Below are 18,636 nucleotides of genomic sequence, written 5' to 3' on the forward strand. Positions count from 1 at the left end.
TTCATTCTGGATGCTTCCATAAGATCCTCCAATGTCTTCAGCATCCTCTTATCTTTTTACTTCTCCTTTTCCCCAGCTTTTGTCACTTCCCCCTCCCCAGGTTCCCAGATGCCTAGAGAAACCTTCCCTATGAAATCACTTCCAATTTTATTTTCTTGGAAAAAGGCCCAAGCTCTGGAACTTTTCTCCCTGCACTCCACTCTCCCTCAGGCGTCAGTTATCTGACCGCTTCTCCCAGAATCCAATGGAATAACTCTTTGGATGTGGAATTTGACATATCGAGGGGAGGTATTTGGGTGGAGGGCAGATTACATCCTGGTAACATTTCTTTTCCACCTCCAGGGGTTTGGCTGAAAAGAAAGCACGCCTACATCTGCCTGGCAGTCATCTGGGCCTATGCTTCCTTCTGGACCACCATGCCCTTGGTAGGTCTAGGGGACTACGTGCCTGAGCCCTTTGGAACCTCCTGCACTCTGGACTGGTGGCTGGCCCAGGCCTCAGTAGGGGGCCAGATTTTCATCCTGAACATCCTCTTCTTCTGCCTCTTGCTCCCAACGGCTGTGATCGTGTTCTCCTATGCGAAAATCATTGCCAAGGTTAAGTCCTCCTCCAAAGAAGTAGCTCATTTCGACAGTCGGATCCATGGCAGCCACGTGCTGGAAGTGAAACTGACCAAGGTACCTGCAGTAATAGTTTACAGAGGTGTTTTCTGATCAGTTAAAACTTCATAGGGCAAAGAGGATAGGGAGTATTGGAGGCTGAGAGAATTTAGAATCTCCACTGTTTATGTACTTCTGGACTTTGTTATTATTTATATAAGCCTTTGTAGTTTCTCTTTCTTCTCTCTCTGTGTCTTTCTCATTTACACACATACACACACTTCTAATATCTACCAAATTTGTATAATGGATCTACTGGGGGCTTGTTCTTTCTATTGAATAGAATATTATTGGTTCTTAAAAATTATTTCAGTAATAAGAGTAACAACTTTTATGAATCATGAAATGCCTCATAGTATTTACTGTTTTGTACGGACTTTGGTGTGCATGGTTAGGGACATTCTGCCACCTTGCCTTATTTACAGAGTAAGAGCTTACCATGTCTACTTTCCTATGGGAAACTTACCTTAACACAAGAGCCATTTCTGCAGGGTTGAGTACCTTGGTAAATGCTAGTTTCAGGGTTGGTAGCTCTTTAAATATTGTGGTGTAAGGAAAAGAGCAGACTATTTGAAAGCAGAGTAGGGTTTTAATTCCATCACCGACACTTGCCTGGTTTGTGACCCAGAGCGAGATAGTGAACTTCCTTGAATCTCTACTGTATCCTTTGTGTAACAAGAATAGTAACATCTATCTCATTGGTTTGTGATAGAGATTCAATGAGACAAAGCATGTTATCCTGTCATCTGGTGAATAGAAGGTGTTAAAGAAACCATAGTTTCTCCTTTCTTTTATACCTTTTAGGAATTCTGGTAAGGTCTAAGGCAGTGGTCTTCACAATTTCATCATGTCTCACCCTTATATTGAAAAAATCTTTTTCAGCGCATACTCTCAATATAAATGGCATGTAGGTAATATCATCAAACTGTGTATTTAATGTTAGCACACCCTAATTTCTATCTTATATTTTAAAGATAAAAATAAATGTATATTGAAGTCCTAATCATTCCTTCTGGTATCCCAATTAATCATGTTGATTGATATCCGACCTTCAAGCATCCTCACAGATACTCCGGAGACCACTGGTCTCAGGGGCCTATAGTAACACAGTTCCCTCCGGACCAGAGGTGGCTTCCAATAAGTCAGGGCCTTGGTCCTGTGATATTGGTCTTAGTAATATTCCTTTCTCCAAATTGCAGACTTTTTGAGGTTGTGCAAGGATCTCTTGGTTGCACAGTGTGAGCTTGAGATTCCTCTTGGTTCTGGTTGACCTTTACTCCCTAGACCCCACATGTTGAGTAAGAGGAAGCTTTGAAGCAAGTTTTCATCACTCTAAATCTATACTAATAACCTAATAATAGAGAGTTCTCCCTGGACAAAAATGCAGAATTAGGAATCATGATCTACTTCTATCTTATAATTGGCTGTAAAATAGGAAACATATTTCCATAAAATGCAGGATCATGAATTAAGTTCTTCATTTTCAGGTGTCCCTTTAGCTCCTAGGTGTGATTTTTTTAAAGAAATTTAATCCAAATAAATTAACCCAAGTTAATTTTGAATAACGTTTAATCCAAATCCTATTCTGTACCAAGTATTGTTCTAGGAACTAGGCAAATGCAACAATGATAAGAATGTTCCTTTTTAATAGTTTGTGGAAGTATGCCCAGGGAAACAACGTGATGTCCATGACACTGGCGTGTGGATTTCAGTTTACCTCGTAGCCCTGTAGTTTGGCATTCCATAAAGCTGCTGATATGTCATATGACTTCCTTTCTCTTCTTGCCATCCCCCAATGTTATTGACCTCCAGACATTTTGATGAGCTTGCCCAGTGAGTCTGAATCCTCACACCCATGAGGCCCTTCTCCAGTTTCTCTGAGTCTGTTATCTATCATCCTCTCTCCTGGTAGCTGAATTGCTCAACTCAACCCACTGACCGCTTTTAGGAGTACCCTAGCATCTCGTTCTTTGTGTATTCTTGAGGCAGCAGCTGCTTAGTGAATGCTTCTGAAGCTCATTATGCGTATGAGGTGAAGATCAGCGTACACCATTTACTTTGGTTTGTTGTTATCATTTTCCTTGACCTGGATGGTACAGATCAAATAGTCAGGCTCACCAGGCCGGATTAACCAAAGAGATGTTAAATGAAAAGTGTAGGCACTTATATGCAGGATTTTATTTTGTATGCATCTTCTAACTTATATACTAAATGACATTACATTACATATAATGTCTATATTATACATTATATCATATGTCTATATTTTATTTATATATATATAAAACCTATCTTAAAATAACCTAAATATACACTGTTTCTAATTATTAGAATTTGTGGAAAAAATGTAAGTCAACATTCAACCCACATTGAAAAATAAACACAACTTTCTATTGTGGCATCCTTCACTAAATTTAAGCTGTTTTCAATTACTACTTAATTTTGTCCTTGATTTTTTGTACTGAGTAAAAATAAGTAGAAACAACCTCACAATGGGGCTTTTCATAGTCTTAGAAACCTTTTCCTCCATTCAACTACCTCTCAGGATTGGTAATTTACTTGTTCACTTGGCGCTTCTCATCTTCAGAGCAGCCTGGTCTAAAAGCTTGTTACTTAAAGACCACCTCCCTGGATTCTGGGATCAAAATAAAAATCATTTACTATGTGCTCTATTTATTTCTAGCTGGGCTATTATCTGGGCCTGCATTTTGCCAGTCTGTTCTCATCAACTTAAAAACTGACATTTCCTCTACAAAACTTTCTCTACTTTGTAACTTCCTTCTAATTAATTAGAAAAAAAAAAGATTTTGCTAGACTTTTGCAGCAGGCTGAAATTTCATAGACTACAAACAGAAGCATGCAGAAAAAACCAAAACAAAGCAAACTAACCCCCCGACCAAAAAATACCTCTCTTTATATTTCTATGATTCAGTATAATCTCACTTTTATCCCTGCATTTGACCTTGTAAAACAAACAATATTACATAATCAGGATAAATTCAGTTGAATCAGGGGTTTTCCTCCTGTTCCCAGGGCCGTGTATAAGTTCCAGGGAGGTCTTTATAAATCCATGGTGCCAATGGCTGGGGGTTCCTGGGCGGGTTGTTGTCATTTACTGACCCTTGTATTGCTGAGATATTTAAGGTTCCCTCCGGTCTGAGTCATCAGTTGTCGTGGGTCACTTTACATCCTTTTTGTTCCAACTGTAAGGCCTCTTTGGGCTCATCAGAATCCCAGCTACTTCCCATCCTTTGCCTGCAACCCATCAGGTGGTTGTTGGGACCTTGGCTAGGACCCTGAGAAGTGAAGCACAAGTTTTCTACTCTCAAATCCCCAAATGTATTGAGGGTTCTATTGCATTGCAAACCCATCCGTGCCCCCTCGTGCTCACCTCAGTGGAATAGCTTTAAGACAGCTTCTCAAGGTCATTTGCCAGCTCCTCTGATGTCCTTCCTGTCTTTGGGCAATAGGCCCTTTACCCACTCTCGGGTGAGGAAACTGGCTCCTATATCCACAGGCATCCCTCTACATTGTTCATATGGAAAGCTAAAGCCCCGAGTCCTTCAGGTCTCTGGCTGTGGATACTCATTTTCTTCACACTCAAAACCTTTTTCTTTTAACTATTTTATGTCCTGTACATTTCAAGTTTCTATTTTGAAACTCAGAAGCTGAGAAATGTATGTTTTACTTCTTTGAGTATTTCTGCTCTGTAGAAACCTTCACACAATGCAGCAAATACTCTTGCCTCTGCTTTAATAAGGGGGATGGTGGAGTGACAGGAAAGAAGTAACAGAAGCATAAATTAAATTTTCCAAATTTTACTATGCTGTGCTTATTGGGACTTCATATTCATTCATTTAACACACGTAGATCACCTGTAATGTTCCAGGCCTACAGTTAATATCCAGATCCTTTGGGCACCTAGATTTCTTTTAATTTCCCTTATTTCTACCAGAAAGCCTTCCTGATCCCCTCGACTGGTCTAGGTCCCTCTGCGATGGGCCATCAGGGCACTTGGCCTATTTATTTCCTGAATCTCATGTTCGTCACTCTTTTTTGCCAGGTGTGGGCAAGAGCTGCATGTCCTGTGTGCTTCTGTGCCCCACTGTCTGGCGCCTGCTGGATGCTTGATCAAGGTTGCTGGAATGAACACATAATTGAATAAACTAAGTTGATCTAATTACCTTGATGAATGTTAAGTGGTCCCTTGACCCCTGGCTTGAGTGTCTCTGTTCCTTTTATATCCGAGGATGCATTTTTCTTTGCTTTGTTCTTTCTCATTGATTGTGAAGTCTTTTTAAAACTCATACACATAAACTTCTGCTTCCCTCGGAGGACTACTCTCCTTTATTACTCATCGAATGTTATTTATCATTGAGGGTTCAGATTCAGAGAACCCCCGGGGTGGACTCTAAGTCTGTGGGAAAGCTGAACTGTGCTGTTTTTTTTTTTTTAACCCAATTAATTAATTCCTTTCCTCTTGTTCTTCTTAGTTGTTCTTAGCTTAAATGTCACTTCCCTCAGAAACATTCTGCGAATTGAATTCAAGTCCTCCTATTATGATGTTTCGATGCTGCCTTTACATTTTCTTCTTAGAACTTGTCATAATTTATGATTAATTTACAATTACATATTTATTTTTATGATTATTTGTTCAATGTCTGTCTTTATCAATAGTTGATAAGGCCTGTGGGGGCAATGACCATATCATTTTGTCCACTTTGTGTCCCCAGGGTCAAACACAATGCCTCAAACATATACTTATTGAAGGAAAGAATTTCAAACTAGGGGTCAATCCCACTTTTGCCACTAGCCCACTGAGAAGTCTCACAAAGCTGATACTTGTTATTTATTTTAGCTTCTAGTAGCTGAATCCTTTTCTGTGTCTGGAATTTCCCTGTTGAGGAATTTCTAACATTTTGTGTCTTGCTGAGGAGTGAGGAAGAGGAGCTATGTGTCTGTGCAAAGATTGCTTCTTACTTTAAAAGATACAGAATGACCAGGTATTAATTTTCCAAGATTCTATTGCACCTAGGATACAGCTACGACCCTAGGCTCCGGCCACATCAGCCTGTCTCAGGAACTAGAGACGCTCGATGCAGGGCAAGAGATCTCTCCTGACCACGGTATAGCAGCAGTGGTTTCTGTATCAGAACCAGTTCAGGTCGTAGTTTTGGGTATCATTTCTGTCTCGTTGGCCTCAATTCTAAGTCCAGCATTCTCAGTGAAGCTCTGTTCTAATCAATACATTCATTTTCTGTCTCACTTGGCCAAAGTCAATTTCTGTTGCTTACAACTTGGAATCTTGACTGATTCACCTTGGGCAAACCACTTAATCTCTCTGGGCTGTAGTTTTCTCATCTGTAAAAGGAGGTGGGGGAGGAGCATTAAATGAGATCTAAGTTGCCTTCTAAAACTCTGAGGTTCTATGAAAATGGCTAGATTGGTTGGATTGTTTCAAGGTCTGTGGCAATAGCTCTTATTACTAAAACCACTGGCCTCTCAACCTGAGTATTTTTTCCCTTCCGATAGAGGTATTCCCACCTCAAGGGGCTTGGTTCATCTACAATGAACGGTGAAGTCTCCCTTATTTTGCTGAACTAGATACTTACTAATTATTTCCTGTTCTTCCAGCCAGCCACTGCCTTGACAGAGGGTATTGTGTTGAGTTTTAGACCAAAACCCCAAAACACAGATGCATAGAGTGACATGACCTAATTTACATATTCTCCTTTCTATCACAGAATTGCTTGTTTATAGAGTAGTGGTATTTTAGGATTTGAGAAAATTGCAACTGAGAAGTGCAGAATTCTTCTCCTTTTTTAAAAGTACGAATTAATATTTTCTATTTGGATCACAACCAGGCTAACATATGGCAGACACATCAAAGCTCTCAGAATTTTTCTTCTTTTTAAGGGTATGAAGAAGGGTCTGGGGCAGTTGGCATGAGTTGTCATTTTGTCAATAAAATAGAAGAAAGGAAGAAACTCAAACTGGACATGCTTAGACTTGTCAAATTACTTAATTTCTTGAAAGGTGGTGTGAAAGCTATCACCACCATTATTTTTATATATAGGAGAAAATGGAGGGCCAAAGAAGGTAGGTCATGGCTGTCAAGTTCCCACCCTCCTCCTTGCCATTAGTAGTATCCCTCAATGACCAGCTGCCAACATGTGGAGGGTAGTGGTCTCATAACTGGCATTTACTGTTGCATTACCATCTTTTAATATCATTTTCGCACTGGGTAGGAGCAAATCCATATACTTGCTAGCTAGACAAGACAGAAAAACCAAATCTTGTCATTCCTATGCTCCTGTCAGTTATACACTCTCTTGAAGCAGGCTGGGACTCTCCTCGTCTTCCCATTCTCTCAATGAACAGATGTGGTGATCTCTTCTTGTGATCTTATTTCATCCCAGCCACTGAAATATCTTTACTATCAGTCTAGCTCATTCTGTAATATAATTCAATCTTGTTATTGATGGTGAATTTACTACATATCTTTAACCCTCCCTTTAAGCCTTCACTTCCACATCAATTCCATGTCCTCTTCTCATCTATTTCATTATTCAAGGTAGCATGCAACTTCAAATGTGGCTGAAGTCTTACTCATATCTGGGCAAAGGAGCCTGGTGAAGGAACTGAGATGGTGGTTCATAAAGAATCAGAGATTCTGTCTCACTCACATTGGTTTCTGGAGCTGAACCATGATTGGAATCCAAACCCAGATTATCTCCATGTCGATGACTTTCCCACTGTTCCACACTGCCTCAGCACACAGACAGGATTGGACTTCCCTTCTTGGAAACTTTATCTGCTGGAATGGTTCAGATATAATGGGCCCAAAGGCAGAGACTTATATAACTTGAAGAATTCACTTTCAACCCCATTGTTCTATTGTTGCATTAATTGGTTAGTTCACTGCAATTGATCACTTATGGACACTATTGCTTATATGACTCTTAATGCCAGCTTGAACTATAGCTGGAACATACCGATATCCCTTGGTCCTCTGCAGCAAGATATATTTAAAATGAACTGGGTTGCAGATGTGTGATTCTTTTGTAGAAGCTAAACACATATCCTGTGAATTTCCTCCCACAAAAAATGTCTAATTTAAGACTTTGTGGTTTTATTGCCTTTCCAGTGACCCAAAAGGCGGTGATAAAAGTGAAGGGATTAAAAAATAAACAACCTGGAAAAAGTTGACAGGTACAGGTGCCTGTGCTAGAACTGGTTTAATGATATCTGGGAGAAAAATTTTGGGAAACAGAAATGAGGGCATACTAAGAAATGAGGAAGGCGAAGAACAGACAGATGAAAAGAGTAAACACAGTCCAAGTCAAGTAGAAAGTTCTGGGAAAACTGAGTGTAACATGAAAGTTTCAGAAATTTTTGTAGAGTGTATCTTAAAATACTTTCAATATTTAATATTTTAATGTTTAATATTTTATGGAGTATATTTTAACATGAGAAGGTTGTAAAAAATGAATGTGCCTCGTATTAACTTTGTAGTCACTTCAAAAACGTAAGTAACATTCTGCAGTACCTTTTAAATCTAAGCTTTTATCCCTCTTTCTGCTTTAAACTTGATTTCTAGTTGTTCAATTTAAAGTATTTAGTTTTATTCTAGTCTATGAAAAACCATGATTCATTTTGCTATGTGTTTAAAAACCACAGTCTATTTAATTCTCCCGTGTCCTCTTAAAAAGGATAACATAATGCAAATGTTTTAAGTCCTTCCTGTTCCCCACTGCATTCTCCCGTAAAAGTAGAAAATATGTAAAATGTAGAAAATATTACGGACTCAGTGCTAATCTATTTTTTGTCAATGATTTTGGCAGAAACATAGAAAACAGCTTTTGAGATATTGTGAAATCATCATATGACTCACCAAAGGAGAAAGCGTGGAGCTATGTTAAGTTCCCAGACATCTGTTAAAGCGAGCTTTATTTATATAGTTATTGTTTATTTGGGGATTTAGAAAAAAAAACCCTCACTGTGAGCTCTGAGGCATCCATTCCATTTACAAACAAAATTCCCACAGACCAAACTAAATACAATTTCTTCTGGGTAAGCTTCTGCAGAAAGATGGAAAAGGAGGCAAGTGGGAGAGTCGCGTGTATGCGTTAGGCCTCCTTTATAATTGTTAAGCACAGGTGAGAATTTTGACTCAGGACCCTAATGCCAGGCTGTAGGACCCTAACCAGGGCTTCAGGATGTGCAGGAGGTCTGGGCTCACTTGATTCATCTCTTTGGGATTTACATTTTGTTTTGCAAAACAAAGCGAAATAGATGTTGTTGATGTTTTTCTCTGCTGCGGTTAATTTTTAGAGATGAGCCTTGAACTTCTTGGGTAGAATTTTAGAACCTGAGACTTTAGGGTAGATTTCCCATGCTTCTTTCTTGACACACCCCACAAATGTGGGGTTCCCAGGGCAAACACACCCTACTGACTGTCTCTTCCACAGGTCAAGCAGTCTGAGGGGTACAGACCGTTCCCTGCATACAGTACTCTGCTCCCATCAAAGCATATTGAAATGACTTTGTTTTAAGAAAAACACGTCCAATTGAATTTCTAAAACAAAAAAGCACGCACAAGTGTTGTTGCTTTATTATTAATAAAACATTTTGTGTCTTATTCCTTATCACTCATCCTCCTCACTAGCTTGTCATGACCCTGATGTTGGGAACTTTTATTTCACCTCTTAAGTAAGGTGAAAGGAGAAAGAAGAAACGTTCCCTGCCCCAGATAGCTCCATCCTTACATCTTCCCAGAGTCTTGAACTCAAAGATAAAAGGAAGACCCACTTTTCCTAGAGCTCCCTTATAAAATCCCAAAGATGGGTCTGATTATGCTCTTTCTAGTCCTGTGCCCATCCCACTCCTAATATTGTAACCAGGGGCATGCTGTCCTCTGATCAGACTGTGATCGTGTGCTGCCTATGATGCCAACTCCGTAAAGTAGCCTAGGAGGCAGGATGCTGGCAATGCTAAGGTAGATGGTATTCCGGGAAGATGAAAACAAACAAACTCAGATGTCCACTACACAAAGTGTTAATTTGAATATAGTTTCATTATTTATCTTACAGAGAGAATATTCTAGTAGATCACAGTGTAAGGATACTTTGAAGTTAGTGCACTCTCTCTCAATCAGGGCCTGAAATAGCTCAAGTTTACAATAAAAACCAAAGCTTGGACTTCATTTGCTAGTGTCAGTACACTGGCTAAGTCCCTTCTTATGCCTTGTGTAGACAGTTGCCTAAAACAATCTGCTAACCACGGAAATTCTATGTGGGCAGGGATTGTGTCTGCTTTGTTCATTGCTTTATCTTCAACACAAAACATATAGGAGATGCCCAATAATACTTGCTGATTGAATGAATAAAGAATGATCTTTCTACCTCCTATTTCTTTCCGCTCCATTTCATTTTGCCGGTTCATCTTCCTAACCTCAGCTCTCACGATGTCTCCTGCTCAAACAGCTGCTAGTGCCTCAAAGCACATGGAATTAAGTGCAAGCTCAGCAATATGTGATGCAGAACCCTGAATACATGGATATTGTCTTTCTCTGCAACCTCATCTCCCTTTGTTGCTTTCTCATACCCCAGAGTGAATCGCTCACGAGTCCCTACATAAACCTCACACGCACTTCTGCCTTTGCTCATGCTTGGCTCACTTTTATTCCTTTATTTCCACTGGCCAACATGCAGATTCTTTGCCACATCCTTCATAAAACGGTTCTTAATTTGCCCTATAGCATGTAATTTTGTTCTCCTCTGAGCAGGGACTTAAATCCTATTCTGCCTTGTGCTATAGTTATTTGTATTCCAGAGGGATACGACTCAGGTGCTAAGGTGGACTGGTGTTCCCCACAGTACCTGGCATCGTGTCTTGCGCAAAGCACTTGTTAAAAAAGGTTTATTGAATTAAAGTGAGATGATCTATAGGGTCGGGTAGATAGTTACAGGGCACTAATTAAGATGACATTACTAAAGGGACTGAATTGCAGATGGTGAGAAACTAGTGAGGGTGTTTTCAACCCTATCTCTAATTATTCTTTGATGTGCAAGTCAAGAGGCCGCTAAGGTAATTACAATTTTGTGAGAGAGTAAAGTACTTTTTTGGAAAAGTCTTGTTTTATACAACTGTGTCACTTTGGTTAAAGCTCAATGATTCTATTTTACTTTATACCTAGTGAATGTCCACTCTCTGAGCCTCAAACTTGAGAAAAACTTGGGCCAAAAGAAGTAGTTTAATAAAAATCTCTGAAGAAGATTCGTATTATAATTTCAAACAAGGGCAGAGTTTCTAATTTTCCTGAGGCAAATAAGGATGATTTAAAATTTATCAAGGTGAACATATTTTCCATCTAGTTTGTAAGTGGAGGTGGGTTAAGAAATCTGGAAATTTCAGGAGCATCGATGTCTTCTTAGCAAGATTTCTTGCCCAATGTAGGCACAATCTGACAGTTTAGGGTTAAACTTTGGATCTTTGGGTAAATTCAAATTTAGAGTAGAGAATGGACAGGATGTGGCAAATGGGTTAAAGAATTATAATAACTTGTCCTGACTGAACATCTCAGAAGTCCGTATGAAATGATTCCTATGAGCAAGATAAAAGGAAAGATAATAGACTTTTTTGGTGTAAATTGGCTACCCGCTCCTCCATCATGCATATCATTTCCACCAGGTGTCTTGATTCTGTTCTCTGTTGCTTTCCCTCACCAGGTGGCAATGTTGATTTGTGCTGGCTTCCTGATTGCCTGGATTCCTTACGCAGTGGTCTCTGTGTGGTCAGCTTTTGGAAGACCGGACTCCATCCCCATACAACTCTCTGTGGTGCCAACCCTACTTGCAAAATCAGCAGCAATGTACAACCCCATCATTTACCAAGTCATAGATTACAAATTTGCCTGTTGCCAAACTGGTGGTTTGAGAGCAACCAAGAAGAAATCTTTGGAAGACTTCAGGTAAAATTTCAGAATCTAGAAATGAATGATACTCTCTTTGTTTGACCCATGGAGTTCAAGCCACTCCGATATGCTATCTTCTTAGGGTTTGAGCTCATCACTTAGGAGTAGTGTAAGGAGGACTTTATTTTCTGTTCATCAAAATTCCCCAAATCAAGTAATCAGATATGTAGGGTTGGACGACATGGGTAGATAGTGAGAAAAGTGATTCCGTTTTTGATTGTAGAGCAGCTAAGGTACGGAGATACGTCCATTTGAGCAACCACTATGCATCGCTCCTCCTTATCTGGGACCAAATCAGTTCACTCCAGGAGTGCTGTTCCACATGGTGTTGATCCACAATTAAGCTCTCACAACAGAAAAGATTCTCCTATTTGGAACATTTCTACCATTAGCTAAAAGGATAGGATTTGGGCAGGTACAGGAAGGGGAGAAGGGAGATGACATTTTTACTCTCTGCCACGTTCTTCATTTTCACAAGAGCCCCATATTATTACTTTTCTTTGTCAGATGAGGAAACTGAGGTTCAAGTAACGGTGAAGTTCAGTGAGCTGCCCATGTTTACGTAGCCAAGAAGTAGCAGAGTAGGGATTTAAATTCAGGTCTATTGGGTTTCAAAACTCATGCTCGTTCATCTACACTGTTTCTACTATACAATGAATGAGTGAGTTGCGGGATCCGGCACCATTTTTCCTAAAGGCTCAGGGTGAGTAAAGAGTTGAGGATGATTTGTGGTCTTCTGTGTCCACTCATGGCCCCTCTTAGAAGTAGAATGTGGAACAGACGCTTGAATTCATGGTCTGAGGTGAGGGGTGTTGAGAAGGCCCCAGGTTCTCTGAGCCCCCTTAATTCTTACTCACTTGATGTCTAATTATTTTTCAATACTATTTTCCTTGAGTAAGTAGGAAACAGGAAAAAAAGGTAGAACTAGCTCTGAGAAGATGTGGTTCTTTATCTCGTTCTTTCACTGTACCTGAGCAAATGATAAATCTTTTAATCTTTAGTTTCCTTAACATGTAGGTACAGGATGAAATGAAAAAGATAATAAAGATGGCATAAATAAAAGGTAGTATTGTCATTGTTGCTGTCGTTCAGGGGAAGAAACACACAATTTGGAGGTAGAAGACTGGTGTTTAAGATCCATTTTGATATTTACAATAGCTCTATTGGTTGGGCAAATTAACTACTTAGAGCCTAAAATTGGGATGAGCTGATGGCAATATTCATCTTCTGAAATTGTAAGAATTACACACAATTCATGTGTGAAAAGGGCAAGGTAACAACTGTTAGTGTTTTTTTTCCCCCACATTGTTGGTGGTTAATGCCTTCTGTATTGAATTGAATAAATTCATATGCTAAACTGCATCTATTTTGGAAGTAATAACACTTTATCAACTACTAATACTTCATTATGAATGCAGGTAGAGAGAATACTTTCAGTAGAGCAGTTGTGGGAGAAAATAATGGGGCACTTCTTCTTCTGAAGGAGATGAGAATTTGACAGGAATGGCTGAAGGCAAATTTCACCTACCTCATAATTCTGCCTCAGACTGACTCCGTGTTCTGTATATTTGCTCACAAGTGTGAGCAGCACATAAATATTCAGCATTCAACAATGAAAAGAGGAAAATTTATGTGGAAGAAAGTGACTTAGGGCCACAAACCTTTGGAAATATCAGCCAGGCAGGAGTCAGTTCAGTTCACCTGTTCCCATTAGCCATTTATACGAAATACAGCAATTGCTTTGCCAGAGGACGACAAGGATTGTTTCCTCACTCTAGAGTTGCAGCTTTTAGTGGAAAAAGCAGGTGGCAGGGCTGAAACAGGAGAAGCCCTTGGATTCTAGAGGTCGGAGCATCTCTAGGAAAGACATGCTGAAGAGGTGTGATGAGTTGCAGACTTTAGAAGGATCTGCTTCAGACAAGAGCAGAAGGGTGAGAAGTGGCCACAAGAAGCTTCTTTTTAGCTTTCCAAAGAAGAAAAAACAAATCTTATTTGTCTTTGCTGTCAAAGAAGCTAAGGAAGTGGGGAACAGGGAGGCCCATAGAATGAGGTGAAGTGCTATGAAGCCAGTCCAGAGTGGTGAATGTACTACCAGAACAATGAAATTGAATTAAACTGGATTAATTGATATCCTTGTTCTTTCCTTTTCCGAGCTCTGAAATGTATTTGCTGTTAATGGGAGACCCTCTTGGGAAATATTTCAAATTCAAATAAAAAAGCTAATGTGTTGAATATGAGATTGTGGAAATAAATTTTGAAGAATTGTAGCAGTTCATTAAAAGTTAACTCATTTTTTTCCTCCTAAATTGAGTCCACTGAGATTTCGGGGGAAGCTGATGAACTAAAGAAAGAACTGTGGGCAAGAGTCTTTTCTGGAATGTTGTTATTCACCACGCTTGGGTATCCAGGTGTAGTCTCCCGTATTTTGTAAACAGTCCTTCACCATGACTGTGTGTTAGAGACACCTGGGGAACTTGGAAAAACTGCTTCTGCCTGGACCCCTGCAGATATTTGGCTTTAATTGATCTTTTAAAAAAAATTTAATTGGTTTTTATTGAGGTAACACTGGTTTATAGCATTATATAGATTTAAGGTGTACAACATTATATTTCGATTTCTGTGTAGACTACATCATGTTCACCACCCAAAGACTAGTTGCCATCTGTCACCGTACACATATGCCCTTTTACCCCTTTTGCCCACCTCCCTCGCCTTTCCCCTCTGATAACCACCAATCTATTCTCTGTGTCTATGTGTTTGTTTGTTGTTGTTTGTTTTATCTTCCACTTACAAGTGAAATCGTAAGGTATTTTTCTCCTCATGACTTGTTTTGCATAGCATAATCCCCTCAAGGTCCATCCATGTTGTTACAAATGGCAAGATTTCATCTTTTTTATGGCTGAGTAGTATTCTATTTCGTACATATACAGCATCTTCTTTATCATTCATCCGTTGATGGGCACTTAGGTTGTTTCCAGGTCTTGGCTATTGTGAATAATGCTGCGATGAACATGGAGTGCATACAACTTTTCAAATTAGTGTTTTTGTGTTCTTTGGATCAATACCCAGAAGTGGAATAGCTGGATCAAATGGTATTTCTATTTTTAATTTTTTGAGGAATATTCATACTGTTTTCCATAGAGGCTGCACCAGTTTACTTTCCTGTCAGCAGTGTATGAGGGTTCCCTTTTCTCCATATCCTCTCCAACATTTGTTATTTCTTGTCTTTTTAGTAATAACCATTCTGACCAGCGTGAGGTGATATCTCATTGTGGTTTTGATTTGCATTTCCCTAATAATTAGTAATGTTGAATATCTTTTCATGTGCCTGTTGGCCATCTGTATATCTTTTTTGGAAATATGTCTGTTCAGATCCTCTGCCCATTTTTTAATCAGGTTGTTTGATTTTTTGTTATTGAGTTGTATGAGTTCTTTATATATTTTGGATATTAACCCCTTACTAGACACATGATTTGCAAATATCCTCTCCCAACTGTTAGGTTGTCTTTTCATTTTGTTGATGGTTTCCTTCCCTGTGCAGAAGCTTTTTAGTTTGATGTTGTCCCATTTGTTTATTTTTTCCCATTTTCCTTGCCTGATGAGACATGGTATTCAAAAAGATATCACTAAGACTGATGTCAAAGAGTGTACTACTTATGTTTTCTTCTAGGAGTTTTTTTTTCTTTGGTGAGGAAGAGTATCCATGAGCCAACATCTGTTGCCAATCCTCCTCTTTTTGCTGAGGAAGATTGGCCTGAGCTAACATCTGTGACCATCTTCCTCTATTTTGTATGTGGGATGCCTGCCACAGCATGGCTTGATAAACGGTGTGTAGGTCTGCACCCAGGATCCGAACCCATGAACCCTGGGCCACCGAAGCAGAGCGTGTGGACTCAACCACTGTGCCACCAGGCTGGCCCATCTTCTAGGATTTTTATGGTTTCAGGTCTTACATTCAAGTCTTTAATCCATTTTGAGTTGATTTTTGTGTATGGTATAATGTGATGGTCTAATTTGTCTTGATTGGGCCTAAGCTTCAGTTGTTTGGTTCACTCTCCCAGATGATTCTCGTACACAGCCATTGTTGAAAGCCAGTAAACCAGAGGCTGGGAAAGGAAAACATTAGCAGTGCATCTCACAGAGTCCGAGGCTTTTCGCCCACCTACATAGAAACCAATGAGGCCACCTATCATCAGTGACAGGTGAACCAGACTTCAGATGCTAGGCCAATCTTAGATGGAATATAAAAGTTCAAAAGACACTGGGGTATATAGTGAAGGCATTTTACATTTTTAGTATTGCAGTAAAGACAAAGAACAAAGAAGAACAAAGCACTAAATTCTGACATTGCTATTGTAATCAAATCTCCCCTGACCACCTTGGTTTGAATGCTGTCTTTCCAAAGATCTCTCTTTAGTAGGTAAGTCACAGGGCCCAATTGAGTGGTAGGTAGGTATGCAATGAATTTTGTCCTAGAGGACAAGAACCTCACTTGGGCAAAGGAAATCTGTCATGAACAAGTGGCTTGTTTTTAGAAAGCTCTACCCAAGGGATTTCTTGACTATGAATATTCTAAATTAAATTATTATTTTCCATCTTTTTCTAACTCAGGCCTTGTGCAGTCTAGTCTTGTGCAAGTGTTATGCAAACTCGTGTAGTAAAGTTTGACATGATATACGTATATATGTATGTGTGTATATGTGTATATATATATATGCACAGATTTTCCTTGACTTAACGATGGGATTAGTCTCATAAACTCATCGTAAGTTGAAAATAACTTAAGTTGAAAATGCATTTAATACACCTAACCTAGTGAACATCATAGCTTAGCCTAGCCCTCCTTAAACGTGCTCAGAACACTTACCTTAGCCTACAGTTGGGCGAATCATCTAACATAAAGCCTATTTTATAATAAAGTGTTGAATATCTCACGTAATTTATTGAGTACTGTGCTGAAAGTAAAGAACAGAACGGTCGTATGAGTACAGGATGGTTGTAAGTGTGTCAGTTGTTTACCCTGATGCCTGCTGCCCAGTATCATGAGAGAGGATCATACTGCATATCGCCAGCCTGGGAAAAGAGCAAAATTCGAAATTTGAAGTATGATTGCTACTGAATGTATATTGCTTTTGCACAGTTGTGTAGTCAAAAATCGTTAAGTTGAAGCATCATAAGTTGGAGACTGTTGGTATATATATTAAACTGCATTTTTCTTCTCCTATATCTAGGCTGCACACTGTAACTACAGTCAGGAAGTCTTCTGCTGTGCTGGAAATCCATCAAGAGGTATGAAGATGGACACAGCATCACCCATGGACACAATTATTCACTTATTTGCCTCTTCACTGCTGTTAATGTTTGATTGTGACCACACTTTTCTCTTTATATTATATTTTTATATTTTGTACACTTTTTCTCTTTTTCCTTAAGCCAGGATTTGCTGGGAAATTTCAATGGCCAAATGGAAACTAGATTATAGGCTACTACTTTAAGGAATATTACTAGAATGAGCCTCCCTGAAGTGTTCTTTCCGTTATGTTTTAAAACCTATTTTCATTCCAAACAGTGTTGTCTGAGATATTAAGAAAAATGTTTAAAAGTTTTATTTAAGGTGTTATTTAATTTTATTACATCATCTTTATTATTCCTTAATGTAGGGCCAGGGAGGCAGTTTCTGGAGTTCATTTAGGTGGGTGATCATTGGGACAGTGCGTTGGACCATAGCTCTTGACTAGTAGATGCTGCTGATCCTCATGGCCATTATCTTCTCATGCTGACAGGGTGTCACACTCTAGTGGGAGTGACTTCATCAAGTTGTCCTCTAGGGAAATCAATTTTGCCTTAAATCCCAAAATGGAAAACTCTCTTGTATCTTGGAATTTGAGGACAAAAGTAATTCCCACTGATGATAATTTCACCCACATGAGTATTTCTCCTTACGCTCTACATACTAATATAGTGGATGTAACAGGGCATTTCTAGCTATAATTATTCAAGAAAAGAATTTAGTGAAAATAGCTATATATAAGTGTTGTTTCCTTTATTTGTTTGTTTTCTGTTACGTTTGTTCTTTCTTTTGTTTGTTCTTTCTTTTCAACTAATACCTTGTGAGATTTACAGGTAAAGAGATGCAGAGAAGAATGAGATGGAATGATTTCAAAGGCAGATCCCTGCCCTTCAAGAGCTAATGAAAGGGGCAGGCATGTAAATGCTGATCCAAATTGACCTTCAAGTCAATGCCTGATCTTCTTTCCTAATCCAATGAGTGGGGCCATCTATATTGCAATTCTTCTAATTCAAGGCCTAGGCGGGTGTTCTCCATGCTCCTCCGCTCCATTCACCTCCCCTTCCTGCTATAAACCTAAGCCCTGTTCAGTAATTCTGATTCTACCTTTCTGATAACAGCTGGTGAAAGAGAGGAAAAGGGAGGAGAGCAGCTCCTGTAGTGCCGTTGATACTCTCTGCACTCCTTCCATTTGAGGATTTATGGAGAATGGGATCCTTCTCCAAGGCTCAGCCCTCAGTACATGGCACCTTTGGTTTCTTTGTCTTTTCACTTTCTCCAGAGTTGGGGTGAGGGGTGAAGAATGAGTTGATGAGTGTCAGTGGTAAGATAAGTGCTAAATAAGCATGTATATAAAACACACTCTATGATTAAAGCAAAAAGAGTTACAATTCTGCCTTGGGCTTAGGACTGCTTACCAAAGTCTGGAGAAAAGAGGCAGAATTGTCACTAGAGTAGAGAGGCAAGGGACTTTTAGGCAGGTGTGTAAAATATAGGGGTGTGAAAGAGTGTGGCACCTTAGGTGGAGGGGGACACAGGTTTAGAGCAATGAGTCAGACTGCCTGTGTCTGCACCCCACTTAGTGTCCTTTGGCAAACCTGTAAAATGGGGATTGTAACAACAACTCGCTCACAGGGTCATTGTCAGGCTTAGATGAGAAAATATCCACATAAACCACTTAGCACCATGACTGTAACGAGGAAACACCCCCTACA

At 39.5% G+C, this 18,636-nt stretch overlaps 1 protein-coding gene across 1 annotated transcript in view; it reads left to right on the forward strand.

The window, feature by feature from the left end:
- Positions 1 to 16,929, forward strand: part of OPN5 (opsin 5) — a 29,429-nt gene extending 12,500 nt beyond the window's left edge. The window contains exons 4-6 of the mRNA XM_004424042.2: positions 343 to 677; positions 11,390 to 11,631; positions 16,866 to 16,929. Coding sequence (XP_004424099.1) covers positions 343 to 677; positions 11,390 to 11,631; positions 16,866 to 16,929 — 641 coding nt within the window. The remainder of the gene's footprint in view (positions 1 to 342; positions 678 to 11,389; positions 11,632 to 16,865) is intronic.
- The last annotated feature ends 1,707 nt before the right edge of the window (positions 16,930 to 18,636 follow it).

The sequence above is a fragment of the Ceratotherium simum genome, chromosome 13 (assembly GCF_057802395.1).
Source record: "Ceratotherium simum simum isolate JZ-2026a chromosome 13, ASM5780239v1, whole genome shotgun sequence".
Taxonomy (NCBI): Eukaryota; Metazoa; Chordata; class Mammalia; order Perissodactyla; family Rhinocerotidae; genus Ceratotherium; species Ceratotherium simum.